This window comes from Phasianus colchicus, chromosome 5 (assembly GCF_987193195.1).
Source record: "Phasianus colchicus chromosome 5, bPhaCol1.hap1.1, whole genome shotgun sequence".
Classification (NCBI taxonomy): domain Eukaryota; kingdom Metazoa; phylum Chordata; class Aves; order Galliformes; family Phasianidae; genus Phasianus; species Phasianus colchicus.
In genome coordinates, this window is record NC_143440.1 from 25,487,559 (window position 1) to 25,505,305 (window position 17,747).

At 45.4% G+C, this 17,747-nt stretch overlaps 2 protein-coding genes across 9 annotated transcripts in view; one reads left to right on the top strand and one right to left on the bottom strand.

Moving 5' to 3' along the window:
- The first annotated feature begins 16 nt into the window (after positions 1 to 16).
- Positions 17 to 2,223, top strand: CHAC1 (ChaC glutathione specific gamma-glutamylcyclotransferase 1). The gene is made up of 3 exons (XM_031593512.2): positions 17 to 362; positions 452 to 487; positions 572 to 2,223. Exons 1-3 carry the CDS (start codon positions 120 to 122, stop codon positions 1,055 to 1,057), a joined length of 765 nt encoding a protein of 254 aa, XP_031449372.2. The 5' UTR covers positions 17 to 119; the 3' UTR covers positions 1,058 to 2,223.
- Positions 2,224 to 10,966: 8,743 nt separating this feature from the next.
- Positions 10,967 to 17,747, bottom strand: part of INO80 (INO80 complex ATPase subunit) — a 62,790-nt gene continuing 56,009 nt past the window's right edge. For all 8 annotated transcript variants that reach the window (XM_031593514.2, XM_090140976.1, XM_090140977.1 and 5 more), the window contains 6 exons: positions 17,525 to 17,627; positions 16,872 to 16,960; positions 15,861 to 16,016; positions 14,653 to 14,812; positions 13,629 to 13,844; positions 10,967 to 12,994 (listed from right to left, as the gene is read on the bottom strand). In XM_031593514.2, coding sequence (XP_031449374.1) covers positions 12,777 to 12,994; positions 13,629 to 13,844; positions 14,653 to 14,812; positions 15,861 to 16,016; positions 16,872 to 16,960; positions 17,525 to 17,627 — 942 coding nt within the window. In that variant the 3' untranslated portion in view covers positions 10,967 to 12,776. The remainder of the gene's footprint in view (positions 12,995 to 13,628; positions 13,845 to 14,652; positions 14,813 to 15,860; positions 16,017 to 16,871; positions 16,961 to 17,524; positions 17,628 to 17,747) is intronic.

Below are 17,747 nucleotides of genomic sequence, written 5' to 3' on the forward strand. Positions count from 1 at the left end.
CGAAACAGCCCGCCCTCGTTGCATCACCCGCAATGGGCCGGGCCGGCCGGGCGGGGCGACGCCGCTGCGGTCTTTAAAGGGCCGGGGCGACGCGTGCATCCCCAACAGCGCCCGGCGCAATGAAGCGGGACGCGCAGAGCACCCAGGAGTACCCGGGCCGGCCCGAGGGGCCGGAGCCTCCCGCGGCACCTTCCTCCTCGGACCCGGCCGCAGAGCTCAAGCCGCGGCTGTGGATCTTCGGGTACGGCTCGCTGGTGTGGAGGCCGGGCTTCGAGTTCACGTCGCGGAAGGTGGGCTTCATCCGCGGCTACAGCCGGCGCTTCTGGCAGGGGGACACCTTCCATCGCGGCAGCGAGCGGGCGGTAAGCGCGGGGCGGGACGCGGGGCGCCGCGGGGCGGCCGGGCGGCCGGCAGCGGGCTGTAACGCCGTCTCCTCTCTCTCTCCCCACAGCCCGGCCGGGTGGTGACGCTGCTGGAGGACTGCGGGGTGAGTAGGGCGGCCGGTGCCGCGCTGGGGGCCGCGGGCAGGTGCGACGTCCCCGGGGTGCGACCGCCCATCCTCTCGTTGCAGGCGTGCACGTGGGGCGTCGCCTACGAGGTGTGCGGGGAGCAGCAGGTCGCCGCCTCGCTGCAGTACCTGAACGTGCGCGAAGCCGTGCTGGGCGGCTACGACACCAAGCTGGTCAGCTTCCACCCGCAGGACAAGGAGGCGGGGGAGCCCATCCAGGCCCTCGTCTACATCGCCACGCCGCAGAACCCCTCCTACCTCGGCCCGGCGTCCGAAGAAGACATCGCGGCGCAGATCATCGTCTCGAGGGGCTGCGCGGGCCACAACGTGGAGTACCTCCTGCGGCTGGCGGACTTCATGCGCTACTTCTGCCCGCAGGTGGAGGACAAGCACCTCTTCTCCATCGAAGAGGCCCTCATTGCCCTCCTGCCCTGCCTGTGCCACTCGGAGAAAGCCCTGGAGGAAGCGCCCGGCGTCCCGCAGAAGGCTGAAAGGGAGAACTTCTTGCAGGGCTCCAGTAGGAGGGACGAAACGATCGGGACGGCCTGAGCTCTGACAGAAACATACAGGGCTGAGTGGACGAAAGGAAAAGGAGCGGGAGGGAGGGAGGGAGGGAGGGAGGAGGCAAAGGGGCTGCACGGTTCCTGTTACATCCTTACCTGCAGCCATCGCCACTTTCCAGGTGGGAAGCGGGGATCTGACTAGAGCTGTGCCCTAAGGCTTGATTTTTGGGGTGAGATCTGGAGCATGTGCTTCCTCAGGAGGGGAAAGAGGCTCCTCTGTGCACTTCTTTTATTCTTTATTTTTTTTAAAAAAACCTAAAAGACTAGTTGAGCAGGACTTGACTGGGTTTTAGCAGTATATTTGTGTTCTACCTCAGGCTGTCCAAAGCTGTTGCATGGTGGTAGAGCTTGGGCAGGCTCTGCCAAATGATTTTTTTCCCTCCCACGTCCCACCTCCAGTGCAATACAAAGTGAATGTGCCTCTGTGGGTCCTACTTCCTGGTGTTGCAAAGGATCACACTAATGCACTTACTTTTCTAAACTGTTATGTTGTATTTATTATGTGTTGTGTGTCTCCTTAGGAGAGGTGTCAGGCTGCTTATATGCCACTGTAGGATGCAGCCCATGCTCACCTTTGCATTGGTGCCTTCTTGCTTTAGCTCAGTTTCCTGAGGCACTGAGCCTGTATCAGTGACAGCAGCTTTGCCCTAGACTTCATTGACCTTGTGCTGCTGCAGGCTCAGCTGATGCTGTAAGGTCCTGTATAGAAGTTGTGGGAGAGCTGTCTGATGCAGCAGCACTTTAACCAGCCCTGTACTGAATTGCCCTCTGGTGCTTTAAGGTAACGTGGGCTTTCGGAGAAGAACCTGAGGGTTCCAGCTTCATACCCAGAACTGTGCTTGGTAGACTTGTACTTAACTGTAAAGGACCATCACTGAACGTAATGCAATCCTGGATCCTGCTTTGTCAGGAGAAGCAGAGGTACTGCTGCAAGCTCAGGCTTCTCAGCTTTACATATTAACAGCATGAAAACTTATAGTATTTGGAAAGGAAACTGCTGCTGCTGCAATTAGCAAAAGAACTCCTGAGAGCTGACCTCTAGGACACTTGACTCCTCCCAAACATTGTTCTTTTTTAAAATAAAAAATAAAAAATAGGGAATGTTTCCATTACTGTGGCTTGTATGTATATGCACTGGTGCTGTGCGCCCAGTAATAAAACAAGCTGACATAGTCAGTCCTTTGTACTTTTTTTTTTTTTTTTAAAGTTAGTGACTTCAAACTGATTCTTATTTTTAGCGTCTGACTTTTTTTTGTCTGTTTTCTAAACTTAGCTGGTAATGCTATGTAGGTCCTGTGTATTTACAGACCGAGTCTCGATGCTGAGCAGCTTCCCTCAGCCACATTTCCTAGAAAACACCTATTTCAATATTTCACTTTAAGAGTGGGTTCAGTTATTCTCTCCACTTCCAACCCATGCTGGAGCACTGTGCTGACAGCAGCTGTAAGCCAGCCCTGCTGCCTGCACAGGGCGGGTAAGGCAACACAGCTCTCTGGGCATGCCAAGGGCTTTTACTTGACCTGACCTTACTCTGGCTGCTTCCACGAAGTAATAGCACAGTGCCAGGAAGCTGCCACTTGCAGCAGCGTCTGCTGACTGTTGGAAAGAAACATCCTCTTCTGCCTTGCACTGTGCAAGGGGCAGCTGCCCTGCTCCTGATTCCCCTTGTCACCAGCTGCCTCCCTGCTGAGATAACAGCGCATACCTGCATTACCTGTCTCTGGACAGGAGTTACAGGGTGAAAACTAATTGAAACAGCTTAATTTAGCACTAATTAAAGGCAAGTAATAGTCTAGAGAAAACTCTGTTTTCCCTGTTCTGCGGAGGCTCTCACTTCAGCTGAGCAGCTGCACGTTCCCCAGGTGCTGCTGCAGGGAGTGAGGGCTGCTGGCAGCGTGGCTCCTGGATGAGCTGCTGCTGCCACCACTGTGAGCAGTTCCCTACAGAGGACCACAAGACAGCTTTGGAGTAAGTCACACTGCCTTTCTGGAGATGCTTACATGTGGAAAATGTCCAGTTGTTTTTCTCTTTATTTTGTGATAAAAAGCAGTACCACAGCTGATGGGTAATTTGGTGTTCAGCTGGTCCTTTGGGGAAAGCCCCAAGAGAGCCCCATCTCACCCACCTCCAGCTGTGGTTTCCTGGCACTTAATTGCTGTGGGCCTCAGTGGGGCAGCCAGTCAGATCTCACTCCTTCCCCAGCTGTCAGTGTCTCTGGCTTGTCACTGGCCACCAGCTGGAACGTTCCAGTGTTAGAACAATAACTTACTTGCAGGGAAGCGCGCTCATCTTGAGAAACAAAGAATTTGCAGCACAGACGCTTTCCCAGTTGTAACAAAAAGGTGTTTGCAAGCACCACCACATACTTCCCAGGTCTAAAACCAGCACACTTCACACGATCCACCTTCATTACAGGTGCGGTCACTGTGGTTTATGTAGAGCATCACCAAGCTGCAAGCTCACCAGAGCTCCATATGCTCCATGGGGCTGTCTCTCTGGTGAGGAGAGAACTCCAGAATGCCCAAGCCAGAAGGGGCAGGAAACGAGCAACACTCCTCCCCGGGTGCCGGACAGCAACGCCTCGGCCGAGCCTCCTTGAGGACAATGTACGTCTGGGCATCCAGAAAGCGGAGCCAGCGCCTCTCAGGGAGCCGTGGGGAGGGGGCAGCCACGCGCGCCCTCGGCGTGTGCGGGGCGCCGGGCCTGCAGGCAGCACGCGAGCTGCGGGAGGTGGCACGTGCCGACTTCAGCAGCTGCTGCAGGGGGTGATGCGGGCTGCGCGTCGCACATGTGTTGCTCCATATGTGCCTGCTTGCCGCTCAGGAGGCGGGCTGAAATGTGCGCTTAATTACCAACAGATGCTTCACAGGCGGGGGAAAAGCAGAAGACCAAAACAAAAGGCACTTACCGGGACTCCCGGCCTCAGCGTGGGTCGGTCCCAGCCTCAGCACGGTGAGCGAGGAGCGGCCCACGTGGCTGTAGACGCTGCAGCGGCTGTGCTCTGTCCGGCACTCCCATCTGCAGCAGGGGCCGAGCGGAGCTTCATGCATGCTACAGCGTGGATGTGTTTCTCTGGCCTAGTAATGGTGAGGCAGGGGAAAGGAGGGGCTGCTAGCTGGTTGGCATGGATTTTGGTTCATGCAACCAGCCTCAACCGCCCAGCACATAACACACAGGTGTGTGCTCAACTGTGCACTGTGAAGCTTCCCAGTGTAACACATTGCTCAGTGCCAGAGTGGTAGCACTGCCCACAGCCTGAAGCTGTAAGTCAGCCTGTGCCTGCAAAGTTCTTCACAGAACCTGAAACTGGTTTGTATTGCATTCAGCTCAGTGAGCAGAGCTGGGAGGGAAGATTCCCTCAAATCAGATTTCCTGCTTTGGTACCGTCACATTTCAGGAGGCAAAGGCTTCAGCAGTATGGGATCCTAAGGGCTGCTCAGAGCTGGCAGACAGGGAGGCACAAGTGTGGACCCAGCATAAGGGTGACAGTGGCATGCCACCAGCTCCAGAGGAACGGAGGGGACAAGGAATGGACTCAGTCAGGCTGAGGAAAAACTGTGCTTGCAGCAAAAGCAGTGGCTGTTTGGCAAGCCTGGAACTTCCTCCTACTGAGTTGCCTTGGCTTTAAGTGACAGCCACCCTAATCTGTGTGCTGTATTAAAGTCTATTGAAACTGCATTAGGAGAGAAGGGCAGGGGCACTGGGGACAGCCCTGTGAAAGCTCTACATGCTGTGTTTACAAACCGCGCGCACTTTTTGTTTGGTTTTGGATGTGCCTTATTCCTTCCCAGCTCCCTTTTCATCTCCCAGCAGTGCCAGCCAACCCGATGAGTGTTTATACGCCTGAATTCCTGAAGCACAGCCAGTACCTTGAACTCCAGAGAATGAGACTGAAATAACGAGGAAGGTCAGGGAAGTTCAGAATAGAGGGGCTGTTTTCCTGGCTGGGGACACCATGCTGTTCCAGACCACGCTGAGCTGCGCTGGGGACAGAAACAAAGGCTGCTCTCGAGCCCTCCTGTTTATGTCACTTTCTGCATCCTTCATCTCACTTTTAATGGGACGTGTTTTCATGGACCCTCGATGAAGGCTGCCGGTGATCAGCCTGGCTGCTGGCACCTGAAAGTCTGCCGGGGGGTTTTACTGCAGCACTCACACAGCAGGAGCGGCCTCTGCACAGCGCTTTGCCCACACACAGACACTGCAGCACGCAGAAATTTGCTACTGCTTCGCCCACAGGAAGAAAACTCAGAGGATGACTTTAGCACAGAGGAGGTTTCACTCGCTGTCCTTCAGAAACATGACTAACACACTGGGGCACGTGCCGGGGACATGCAGGCCTACGCCGCCGGAGTTGGGGCAGCGCAGAGCACCCAAGGCTGTTCTCAGCACATCGCACACACCATGTGTCCTGCACAGCTTGCACGGCAGGCCCTGTCCCAAACACCTCCACGTGCAGGAGACTCTAAAGCAGTCAGAGCTAGCACGGGCACTAGGACTCACCACGGTACAGCCTCAGATACCTGCTCTGCTTCTCCACCATGAGCTGAGGCTGCAGACAAACTGACACCGACTGCACAGATGCTGGAACCCCCTCACAGACTCCTATCCAGCCCGCTTACAGCAATTATAGCTGCAAACAGCATCAGGGGAAACCGCAATGAAGTACACGTGCCACTTGAAAATATTTGCAAAACAAACCAAAAGAGCAGCCTTTTGTTCTCTCTGTGTCTAGATGGGACACCCACATTTCCAAATCCCCCATGCAATGCCATTGCCCTGCTCACATTTTGGCAGAGCCCGGCTGAGAGTGACCTCCCAGCACCGCGGCCGACACGTGGCAGATACTGTTACAGACAACTGGGATTGATGGCTTTGTCCTCAGGATGCTCCCATGGGCATCCAGGACTGGAATCTTTTAGTTTTCCAATGAGGTACTTGTTCCCTTTAAAAACAAAAACCAAACCAACAAAAAAACAAGCAACACAACAGACCCCAAAGTACATTTCAAACAGCTAGCAGGATTGGAAATCATACATACACACTCATTCTTTCGGTCTGCTTTATAAGAGCGTGCTGTACTCTGAGGCATTCTTTGCCGTCACACAGACAGAAGCAGCAATGCCAGCCCCAGACAGATGCCTTCCATCTTCCCCTCCTACTGGACCCCCAGCCAGGAGCCAGATGAAATCGCATCTCCTGGTGCCACATAGCACACTCCGTTTTGGCAGCACTGGCATCTCTAGGCTACATATATATAACATCTATTCCTGGAAGCACATCCTGTAATTTGAGGACCCGTGAGGTCTGCACTGAGAAGTAACTGTGGGTCTGGCCTCATTTAGAGTACAAATCTACTATTTTTCTTCCAGAGGATTCTTGCCTTGTTTCACTTGATGGAAGGAAGCTCACACACAGGCAGGAGCTCCATTCCCTTTTCTCCCATACGGCCCTGTGTTCATTTACACACACCTTGCTCCAAACGCCAGGGACCATCTTCCATTTTTTTTTTTCCTCTGGAAAACCAACCTTTGTGAACTTTAAGTCAGCCTCACATCACCTTTGTGAAGAGGCATTACTTGTATTTTACAGACAGAGAATGGAAACATCGAGAACATAATTTCAAAAGCACACGCTGACTTCACACAGTGTAAAACATTAGGGGATGATGGTCTTCAGAGCATCTGAACTGTACATCAGGTGTTCAGAGATAACCCTGTGGGAAAAAAGTAATGTGTGCTGATGTGACTGGCACTCAGTCATGATGCAAACATGCAAAAGGCATCAGAAGTTTTCATGGATACCCTTACATTTGTCCAATGAGAATCCAAGGCTTTGCAAGTTCAGTAATTCACTGTTCTTTAAAACTTCACCTACCAAAGTTTGCATAGTATTTATTTGCCATCTAAAACCTTGGCTGAGAAACATTTAGGTGTATATTGTGTGATGTATGTGTGTGTTTACTCAGAACACGTCATCCAGATTTGCTGCAGCCCCCCAGGCTTTTCAGCTCACAGTTGCCAGCAGTTCCAAACCTCTCCCGTGTTTATTTCTGTAACATCTCAGACATAGGCTCTGTTTTAAATTAAGAATTTAAACAACATTACTTTTCTCATTTGCTATCAATTATATCACTGCAAGGGAGAGCTGGGCTGTCTAATCTGTCTGCAAATACTCTACTGACCCAACACTCACTCTTAGCATCAAGTAACTCGATTTCAGACGGACACAAAGATACGTAGCTGAGGATAGCCAACTGCTCTGTAACCAAATTACACTCATTACACAATACATACCTCTGATTGCATATGGCAACAGCAAATTGTCAAAGCCAGAGAAGCCGATCTCCTTCAGCAAAGCTCCCAATGGTATGTTTCAAAACACACCAATCACTTGGGGTTGTAACAGCCCATTGTGGCTTCCAGTCCCAGATCACCACTGTGTTTAGAAACTGCACTTCATAGATTCAGCTTTATGTTAATAAGTTTTCAGTGTAGTTAAGAGGAATTGAGCTGCGTGACAAATTACTGAACAATTAGCAATTATTTTTTCCATGTTAACCGGTGCATGTATCACATTAAAATTATGACTAAGAGCAGACACAGTAACTTCTTCAAAACTATGAACAACAAAGAGAATGATGTAAGGACTACCGAAGATGACCTCTTCAATGAAGTCAGATCTTTATGAGCCAACACACAAGAACACAAGAATTTCTGTTTGAATTATACAACAGAGAAAACAGCTAAAAAAAAAAAACAATCAAACAAACCTGAACAGACATCTCACCTTGCAGAGCAGGCTCCTGCCTGTGATTTACTCCTTCCTTGAGGAAAGTCTATGTCAGTTCTGTGACAGTCCAAAACAGCAGAAAATTCCCAAACAGGCACTTCTCATCACAGAGCAACAATTACAGGCTTTTTTCGGTTTGTCAGTGTTACAATGCTTGCATGCCATGTATGCTCAGCCTCTTCCCCCCCCCCCTCCCCCCCACAACCTTGTGATGCAAGGCTGAGGATTGTTTGTTTAAAAATAAAAGTTCTCCAGTGGCCAGAAACCCCGAAGACAGCCCATTGGTCTTGAGAACAGCTAGGTAATGCTAAGGAGCAAGGAGGAAAAAACAGGTGCTTGACAAATGTCAGAGTTATGACAAGGGACCCTGTGCCACATCACACCTCTCTGCTCGTGTGCTGCAGTACAGAGGGGAGGGTTTGACTCTGACACTGGAAGAAGGAAGAAACAGCCTCTGGGAAAACTCAAGAAGCCATGGAAGTGGTTTCAATCTCTTCCTCCCCTACCTCATTCTATCAGTGATGCTCATCAGTTAAGGAAGGAAGGAGCTGCCATTTCATACCTGAGCAATGAAACACTTCCTCATGCCTGGGATGCAGACGAATACCTTCATATGCCACTGGAAGAGCACTGTGTAAATAGTTTGGTACAAAACACATGGAAGAGCCATCAGCTTTGTGGTAAATTCACCTTCCTGAGGGAAGAGGTGGGAGCTAAAAGGATAACAGAGTGGAAGAAATCCAGCTCATCTGAACACGCATTTCTCCATTTCTTAAGGCATTTGGGGTAGGCTTTTCAGAATGGTAATCTGAACGCTACAAGAAAGACAGCTGTTTACAGTGCAGATCTGCTGGCTGGATCTGAATGCTCAGGCCATCTGTATCACCCTAACAATGGCACTCCTAAAAGAGATGAATTGCCCCTTCCCCTCTCACTTACCACTACACACTTGGTGCATGCTGCAAATGAAAAATAAACCCTTCACAATTCAGAAAGTGCTTATGGCTAGGGGCATATGATGCTTTATTTCAGCATATTTGTCTCGGTTACACTTAACATCCAAGTAGCATCTCATTGGGCAGACAGCTTTCAAGTGCTTCCCAGCTACTTGCACAGAAGTTCCAAGAGGACAGCATGGAGTGCACAATCACCTCTTGTTGAGCAGGAAGGTGAGAACAAGACGTGCCTATAAGGCTCCTTCAGAGTTACAGCATGTGTTTCGGACTGAACAGTCAATCAAAAGGAAAGAGGCAGAAGTGAGAGGAGGAAGAGTCTGTAAACACATCTGGGATCAGAAGTAGAGCAGCTCACCCTGCATTCGGGAGGACATCAGGACTGCAGCATTGCACTCACAGGGCAGCATTTCCCACAGCGCTAGATCCACATCCTGCCCCAAAAAGATTCTATCAGTTGGGCTCTTCCTCCTCCCTGCCACAACTCAACTGCACTACAATCAAAGTAAGATTCCTACTCCTTTGGCACAGAGCTTTTCCCACTGAGTTTGATGTGCCTTTTCCCCTGAGAAATGCTGCTAAGGGAAATACTTCAGGAAAATGGCAATAAAGCAAACCATAGCCCTAGGCAGACAGATGGCATTCCACAAACAGAACATGAGACAGCAAAGAGCAGACACTGTGGTGGGAAAAGTGTGCAACAGAAAAGGGAAAAGGCACAGAAACAATATTACATTTGGTCACTGTGATATTAGTACAGTGAAGTTAAGAACTGAGGCAGTTCTAGATGAAAATTCTTCCCCAGCAATCTGTTTAGCACTTTGCAAGAAGAAAATAACAGTAACAGCTGACTAAAATGGACAACAGAATGAGAAAATGACTTGGAATAATATTCAGTGAACTGTATTTAACAGTTTTGTAGTAACTGCTGAGTGAAGATATCAATGCTATCATGAAATAATAAGAGGAATACACAGCATGCCCAACTTCCCATAAAGCACGCTGACATCTATTTCACCATTTCACCACTTTGATCACACTCCATTAATTCAATATTCTGTTTTTGCCAGCAGTAAATACCTCATTCCCTTAGAGGAAAGGGACATTCCTTGCCATTAATTCACAAAACAAGCGCACAATGCACAGAGTGAAAAGATGCTCAGACTGAAACCTCAAAGAACAAAACTGCAATATGCACATCCACTTTAGGAACAGTTCTTTTCTCCAGCGTAGACCACAAAACTTCCCTCATCTCCTTAAAAATTTTCCCAGTCTTTGTCTATCTAGCACTACTTAATTTCCCAAACCAAATTAATGAATAGAACAGCCTTGACATTAATTCTTTCTAATTCCTTGATCAATATCTCAGAATCCCAGCTCTTCTATGATATATAATACAAAGAATTCATCTGTTTAAATTTTTCACATATTTTGAACTGGATCTGATCTAGAAGTTCCTTTACTGCTATGTTTGGTCTTCCTGAATTTGCTGGTCTGCAGCAGCCAGGCTGCTGCTACTTTTGCCAAAACGTGTGAAACCATTCTGTATTTCGTCTGAAGATTAAACACGTTTTTTATATGCTATTGTCAGTTTTCACAGTATCAATACTTTGATCTTCCAAAAGCACACACACAACAGCATATGTTTTTCGCAGTCTTTTCAGGTTACAAATGTATTTCTCTCTTCACTTTGGATTACATGAAATTAACCATTATCTTGCAGTGCAAAAATCAAAGCTGCAGTGCAACGCAAGTCATTTCACTTCTAACTGAAAAAAAAAAAAAAAGGGAATTTTGTTTTTAATAGAAAAATCTGTAGAGAATGACGTCCCAAAACAACCAACTGTGTTAAATTCACCCATCGTAACTCAGATGCATTATGAAATTACAGCTGCTTCTGTTTTCTTGTGACCTGTTGTGTACCTGCTCCAAAGCAGCTTACCACATAATTGTATACAGACACGGGATAACGCGCACAGTTGTAACTGAAAAAGGTTACAGAATGTGACACTCGGAGGAATGTAAACACACCAGAGCATTACACTGAGCAGCATGTCCCCAGGTGCACTTGCAGACGCACACCCTCCATGCTCTCTTCCCTAACCCTCTCATTCATTTAGTTTTAAGCATAAAAACCACAAAGACGCTGATTTACATAAAATTATCTCACTCCATTTTATTTAAGATTTTCTTCTCCAGTTAGTAAAAGAAAGGTGTGTCTCTCTTTATACATATGTACAAGTTCAGTTATAAAAATAGACAGCACATTCAAAGAGAAAAAAAGGCTTGGCATTTGTCTGATTCCCTCTAACTATCATATATACATGTGAATACAAGGGGAAGGGAGAAATCTTCAATGAGTTAATTAAACACAATCTCTCCCTCAATTATCCCCTGCAAATCTGTTTAAAAATCAATCTAACTAAGCTCAGTTCTGCTATTTTCAGGTGTGCAAATTAGAGGCAGAGCCAACAGGAAGCACTTGCTCCACACTGTAGGACGCCAGGCAAAGGATTTGGGGTTGGAAAAAAAAAAATAATAATAATAAGTCATCTTCCGCTGTCACAGCCCAGACCTGCAACTCATAACTTGCTTCTCTCTTGATGGATTGAAAGTGCCCTGGCAGAACAGCCTTTTAATTCAATGTGTCAGACAGAAGAACTGCCCCACACCTAAATCTCAGTGCAATGCAGACAATGCTTACAGCAAAGCAAGGGCCTACAGAGGGGTTTGTGCATTGAGGAAGGAGAAGGAGCAATAGGAGAATGAGAACACAGACGGGCACTGGCAGCCCTGCTCTCTATCAGCCTATGGGAGATGGCTACCAGTACCTGCACATGGCAGGGAACTCAACCAAGCTACTACGTCTCATGACCACAAAGATGAAGGGAAAACACACTGGAAGAACAATCAATGGATGGCTGGGATACGAGACAAATTTTCTCCCCAGGATTTGGCTGGAAAGGGGAATGGCACAGTTCTCTTTCTCAGTGTTGTTTTTCATCGCTCCGCTCGCAGAGCTGCTAGCTGCAGAACCATGCTCTGCTATGGCACAGTGAGAGGAACAGCAGCAAACTCTTCCTCGGCACTGCAGCTTTCCCTCTTCTTGAGATCTGTACAAGTAGAGCCTGATTGCGTTCAGCCTTTAAGAGCTCAGCACACCTCAAAAATGAGAAAAATCATTCTAAGTACAGTGAATGCTCACACTGGTAAGAACTCTGAAACACAAACCAACCCACTGGCTTGTGGCTTCTTCCACTGTACAAAGCAGAGGCAGTGCTGCTGCTCCCACTAGGCCTGTCAGAGCTCTTACCCTATTCTTGACAAACCGTGCTGACAAGAGTCCGCTCCCCAGAAACCCCCTGAGATACCTTCCTTTGCATTTCACACCTTCAAGAAAACAAAAAATAACAAACAAAAAAAACCAACCAGAGGTCCACACTAGAAGAATACAAGATTTTTTTGATCACACCATGTCCTCAGCTAGGCCCCTAGTTACTCCTGCACGTACACCAACCAGCTCCCAGTACAGAAACGTCTCCTGACTCTGGCATTCAGATACCGATTTCAATGAATAAAACTAAAGCCGAGTTCCACCTCAAGCTACAAGAGAGAAAGTACACTGGTGTGACTTCAAGTACACACAGTTTCAGGATTTTGCATGGAGTACCTGGATGCTTTTTCAGGAATCTTTGTCAGATACACACCATAAAACCACATCTGACACTCTCAGACACTCCAGACCCCCTTTCCATCCTTCTTGCAGTGTCTGCAAAGATAATTTTTTGGGATACACATAATCAAAGTGCTCACATAAACCACCCATTCCTATTGTGCTTTGATTTTCTTTTCACACAGGTGCATGACAGCAACAAGGCATTCATTTGCATGCCTTCAGCTTGCAGGGTGGTCTTCTCCAATAGCAACACAGTTTAGACAAGCTTTGGGGGTTCAAAATTACTACCGAGCACCTGAGGTGTGGGCACCTTTGCTTTGCTTCCGAATGGCAGTTTCTGATACAAGACTGCTGGTCAGGTTTAAGCTTTTGGGGGTGCCACAAACACTGTTTCCTTTGCTCAAAGGTGAACTCAAAGGAGAAGAGGCGCTTGAAGGTCCAAAATCTGCCAGTCCAGAAGGCCGAATAATTGCTGTTTGTAGAGGGCTACTTGAAGACATGCCTAGCAACAGAAAAGAGAATCAAATTCCTTGTGAGCACATCATACCAAGTGTATGTCGCACTTCAGCAACAACAACAACAAAAATAAATGGCAACAATACACTAACACTTAGTCCTAAGAGTACAACGTATTCATGATTTTTAAGATTTTGATTAAGGGAGATGGCCTTAACATACAAATCTTGCATTTATACGCAGGGTCAACTGGGTTACCTAATGTAAAAGCTGAAGCTCCACCACAACCCATTTAGAACATTCTGGAACCTAATGCTGTAAACTGAGCATGACAGCAATACAGAAAAGCAACAGATAAACCCATGGGATAAAGAACACTATCTCATTTGTCTGGGTGCCAAAATTAAAAACAAAAGAGAAGTATTTGGTATGAGATAATTCAAATCGCAGACGAAAATTCTGCTGGACTAGTCTTTCAAAGTCCTCTGTGGTGACAATTGCTGTCCTCTCACACTGTCACAGCATTACACTCCACTCTGCCTGCATCTCAGAATATGCTGTACAAGCAATACCAGCAATCCAATGGTTTTATCTATTTTTTGACAGGCTGTAAACAAGCCGACGCCCTAACTCATGTGGTTGGCTGTGCTCTGGTCTGCTGCCCCCCTTTCCCCACGTACCTTTGGAGACATTGTACCCGTACGCTGCGTACGCCGCTGCAGAGGCTGCTGCCGCCCCTGCTTTGGCACCTGCCATTGCAGCCGCGCTTCCTGCTATCGATTTCCGGCTTCTGCTTTTCCCAGTGCCCTTAGATCCAGCATTCCCTCCCTTAGGACGACCGCGGTTTCGACTTGACTGGCCTCTGCCAGTGAGAGGTGTATCTTGCATTGAAACTCCTTAATGAAAAAAGAGTGGTAGAACGGTAACCGCTATAGTATGTTGAATGACTCACAAATGAATATAGCCTCGTAACTATTGCTTATCTACATCAGTGCTGTTCCTGTTAACTGATACTGTTCATTTATATTAATACAGACGTTTAAATTGTCATCTCGTGAAAAGAAATAATGTATACTTGAACATTCATTGATTACATTTTATTAACTCAAATTCCTCGTCGTCGTTACAAATCCTATCCACAAAGAGATGGATGATTCAGAGTTCTACTTCAGGATGAAGCTTTTTTTTTTTTTTTTTTTTTTTTTTTTTTTTTACTGAAGTAACATTTCATTTTTCCATTCAATATTTGTATAGAAACTCATTAAAGAACCATGGCTCTCTTTGTTTCAGAGTAGAAAGTTATGGTAGCTAAAAACTTTTACCATACTTTAAAACCATAGCTACTTCAACACGCCGTGGAAATAGAGAACTGATTATTAGCCCTATGACAAATACAAGGAAAAGCTTAGGAATTAAATATTTCTGTGGTTGTCCATCATTTGGTAAGGTGAGCCCACTATAATACTGAAAGAGGGGTAAAACTCCTAGGAGAGTAACACAGGAAAAAGGAAATTGTAATGGATGACAGACAACAAACAGACATTTCCTAACAAACCAGTAATTATTTCTCAATGATAAGGTAAATTATTTTGTGCAAATCTTGCCAATCATGGACAGAATTTAGTTCAGTTATAGAATATGTGTCACCTAGGCATACAAAGTAAAGTTTTAGTGCTAGTAGTAAATCAAGGCATGAGTACCAACCATTTATGGTGTCTGAAACCGAGCCAGTAATGGAAGCAGGAGAGTTTGTTGCCCTTGACTGAGGTGCTGAAGAAGCCGGATCATCCACAATCACAAGCATATCATTGCTGCTCTCATCAGGAGGGATAGAGCCCATATGTAATTCACTGCTGATGGATATCTAAACATGAGCAGAAAGAACAAAACCGTTATCTTCTCAGGTTAGGAAAAGGAAGACAATAAGACACACAATCACAAGTAATTAAATAGTACATGTTCTGATTTCTCTCACTTTCTCTAACAGCATGATACATATCCTGCCTACTCACACCACACCCTCTATTTACATGCTGAGCAGCATTAAAAACCTTCAAGAGTTACTTAATTTCAACTGATGACTGTAAATGTTAAGAAGCAGGAAACTAATAGGTTCAGCAAAGATTTAAGAAAGCTGCTGCACAAGTGCGCATTTTTCTCAGACTGCTAGAGAGAAAACAAAAGGACTCTTGACCTAATAGTAGTGCCAAGAAAAATCTTTATCAGAAAGGGAATTAGTACAACATAGGAATCTCAATCAACATAGTATAGAACAAAACATATTTGTTGCCAAAAATTGTTTTCAATTCTTTATTAAAAACAGATGAAGGAAAATACGATGTGTACCACTGGAAATTTACAGTCTAAATTCTGGATTAAAAACATATTAATTCAGAATCAGAAGCAAGGAAGGAAGTAGAGATGAGATGCAGATAAGACTAGTGAGGAGTACTTTCAAAGACACCGAAATAAGGAGCTAGTTTAGGGATACTGCTTGGCTCAGGAGCAGAAAGACTGCTCTTGCTATGGAAGGTAATGGCATAGAAGGAGGTCAAGCAGTTTTAAATACAGACATAACAAAGGAAGGAGAAAGGGAAAGCAGGAAGATAGTGGGAGAGCAGGCAGAAATGGAGTAATTTCAGGGGGTAAAATGAAGAGAAGTTTACGGCATTAACTTGCTCCAAGAAAAGACAGAGAGCAAAGGAAAGGGGGCATAATGGTATGTTAATACAGAAGAACTACGGTGGGTAGTTTACTGTCTGCTTCAATTAATTACTTTCTCTTCCATGGCTCATCATTAAGACATCCCACATCCCACATATTTGGACTCCATACCAGCTGAAAAGCAAGAACTCTACAGGGTGTAAGATCACAACTGAAAGAGCATGTAGTTCAAAGAAGCAAAGTCTCACCTCACTGAAAGGACTGGGCATGGCAGAGTCTACACTAACAAAGGAGTCATCCCCATCAGCGGACAGGTTGGAGTTATCAGCTGAGGGAACAAATGGGATCACAAGGTTCATGCCCTCCTTCTTTCTCTTCCCATCCAATTCATCCTCCTTCTTCTTCTGAAATAGATAAAACAGAAGAGAGAATGAAAATTATAATTAAAACAGAATAAATGGAATAAGAAAAGTAAAATTTCAACATCCAATGTAGTATCGCAACTCAGGGAATGCCATGTCCAGAACAAATTTCTGAAGGACGTAAGAACAGACTCCTTAAAGGCTCTGTAAATGGGCTTTTTTCTTCTTCATAAAAAAGCTGGAATCCTATAGAATTTTTCTTAGGGAATTACTTTGATTTCTACTATCTTCTGGAATAAGCTTGAAATTCATTACCATCATACAAAATTCTTAATGCAAAACCTTCCACTCTCAAAAATACAGAATTTTCATAAACATTTTTCATAAAATAATTCATAATTTTCATAAATCCTTTAAAAAAAAAAAAACAACAATGAAAAAGTAATGTTCCCTCATTCCATGCAAGCCTCATAGCTATTTGGGTTTTATCTATATTTGGTGCTTCATTTATATTCCATTTTCATCCTTGCAAAACAAAATTTTAATTAAGTCTCCATTTTATATGCCATAAAATGATCATTTAATTGTTTTTTTTTTTTCCAACTTGAATCCCCAAATTGTCTGCAGACTACCAATAATTTGTGCTGTGTAAAAACCACAATACTTCCTTTTTTTCAAGTTGCAAATCATATTAAAATACTGGAAGCTATGTATTACATATTTTGTAACAACTGTATTCTGATTAAGAAAGTACCAGACTGATGATCAGTGGTGAAGGGAGGTCTTTACTCATTACCCAGACATTGCATAAAATACTCCCATGCCACATAATAGCGTGCCTGAAGCCTTTCAGGCTCTCTGTCACTGACTCAAAAAAACTCTCCTGCATCAAGATACCTTTTCAGCATATTTTTCCCTTTTACGTTTACGTTCCTTCACACGATTTGTTTCTTCTTGCTGTCGCTTCTCTTCTTGACGCTGACGCACTGTCAGAAAAGAAATACAAGCTGTCACCACTGAAAAGATAATTCATATTCTTTTCTGAATCTTATAAGCTCTAGTTCTTACACAACTGTGATGAAAAGTCACCTACAGTAAAACCAAAGTACGCTGATAAACAAAAAGGAGAACTATTATATTAATACTCTTCACGTCTAAATTACTAAGGAACCTTAGAGTTAAAGCAAAATTCTTCTTTCAAACATGTGTGCCTCTAGTACAGCTTCAAAACTACAATGAAATGCAGTACTCTTTTTAATACTTTCCTTGTTGTGACCTACATAATCCTTGTCAAACTTTTGTTGTTTAGGAACAACCTAATGATCCTGAATGAATGCCAGTAAAAACTTTCATCACCATGTCTCTCTTGCACAACCTCACCCCTCAGTTCAGCAGTGACACAAAACCAGCCTGTACTAACAAGAATGGTAATACAAAATAGGCCAGGAAAGATTGTACAAAATACATGTGTTTGTAGAGATAAAAACACAGATTTCATAGGATAATGAAATGGAAGATGGAGAAAATGCTGTAACATGAATTTCACGTACATTTCTTTTCTAGTTCTTCATCATCTAGTAGAAGACTGACCACTTCTTTTGGCTTCAAGGTGTCAGGTTTGAAATTGCCACCTGAAATTACCATTCGCTGGATCTAGGGGAAAAAAAAAGAGAGAGAAGAAATTACTCAAAAAAACCAGGAAATATTATCATACTCTTCATTGAAAGCCAAGCAAAAAAAAAAAAAAAAAAAGACAAGTGCAAGTGTGTAAAG

Excerpts from the sequence above, each read along its gene's own strand:
- CHAC1 (XM_031593512.2), top strand. The coding sequence starts at position 120 with ATGAAGCGGGACGCGCAGAGCACCCAGGAGTACCCGGGCCGGCCCGAG. Across the intron at positions 363-451 it reads ATCGCGGCAGCGAGCGGGCG|CCCGGCCGGGTGGTGACGCT; the intron begins GTAAGCGCGGGG and ends CTCTCCCCACAG. Across the intron at positions 488-571 it reads CGCTGCTGGAGGACTGCGGG|GCGTGCACGTGGGGCGTCGC; the intron begins GTGAGTAGGGCG and ends CTCTCGTTGCAG.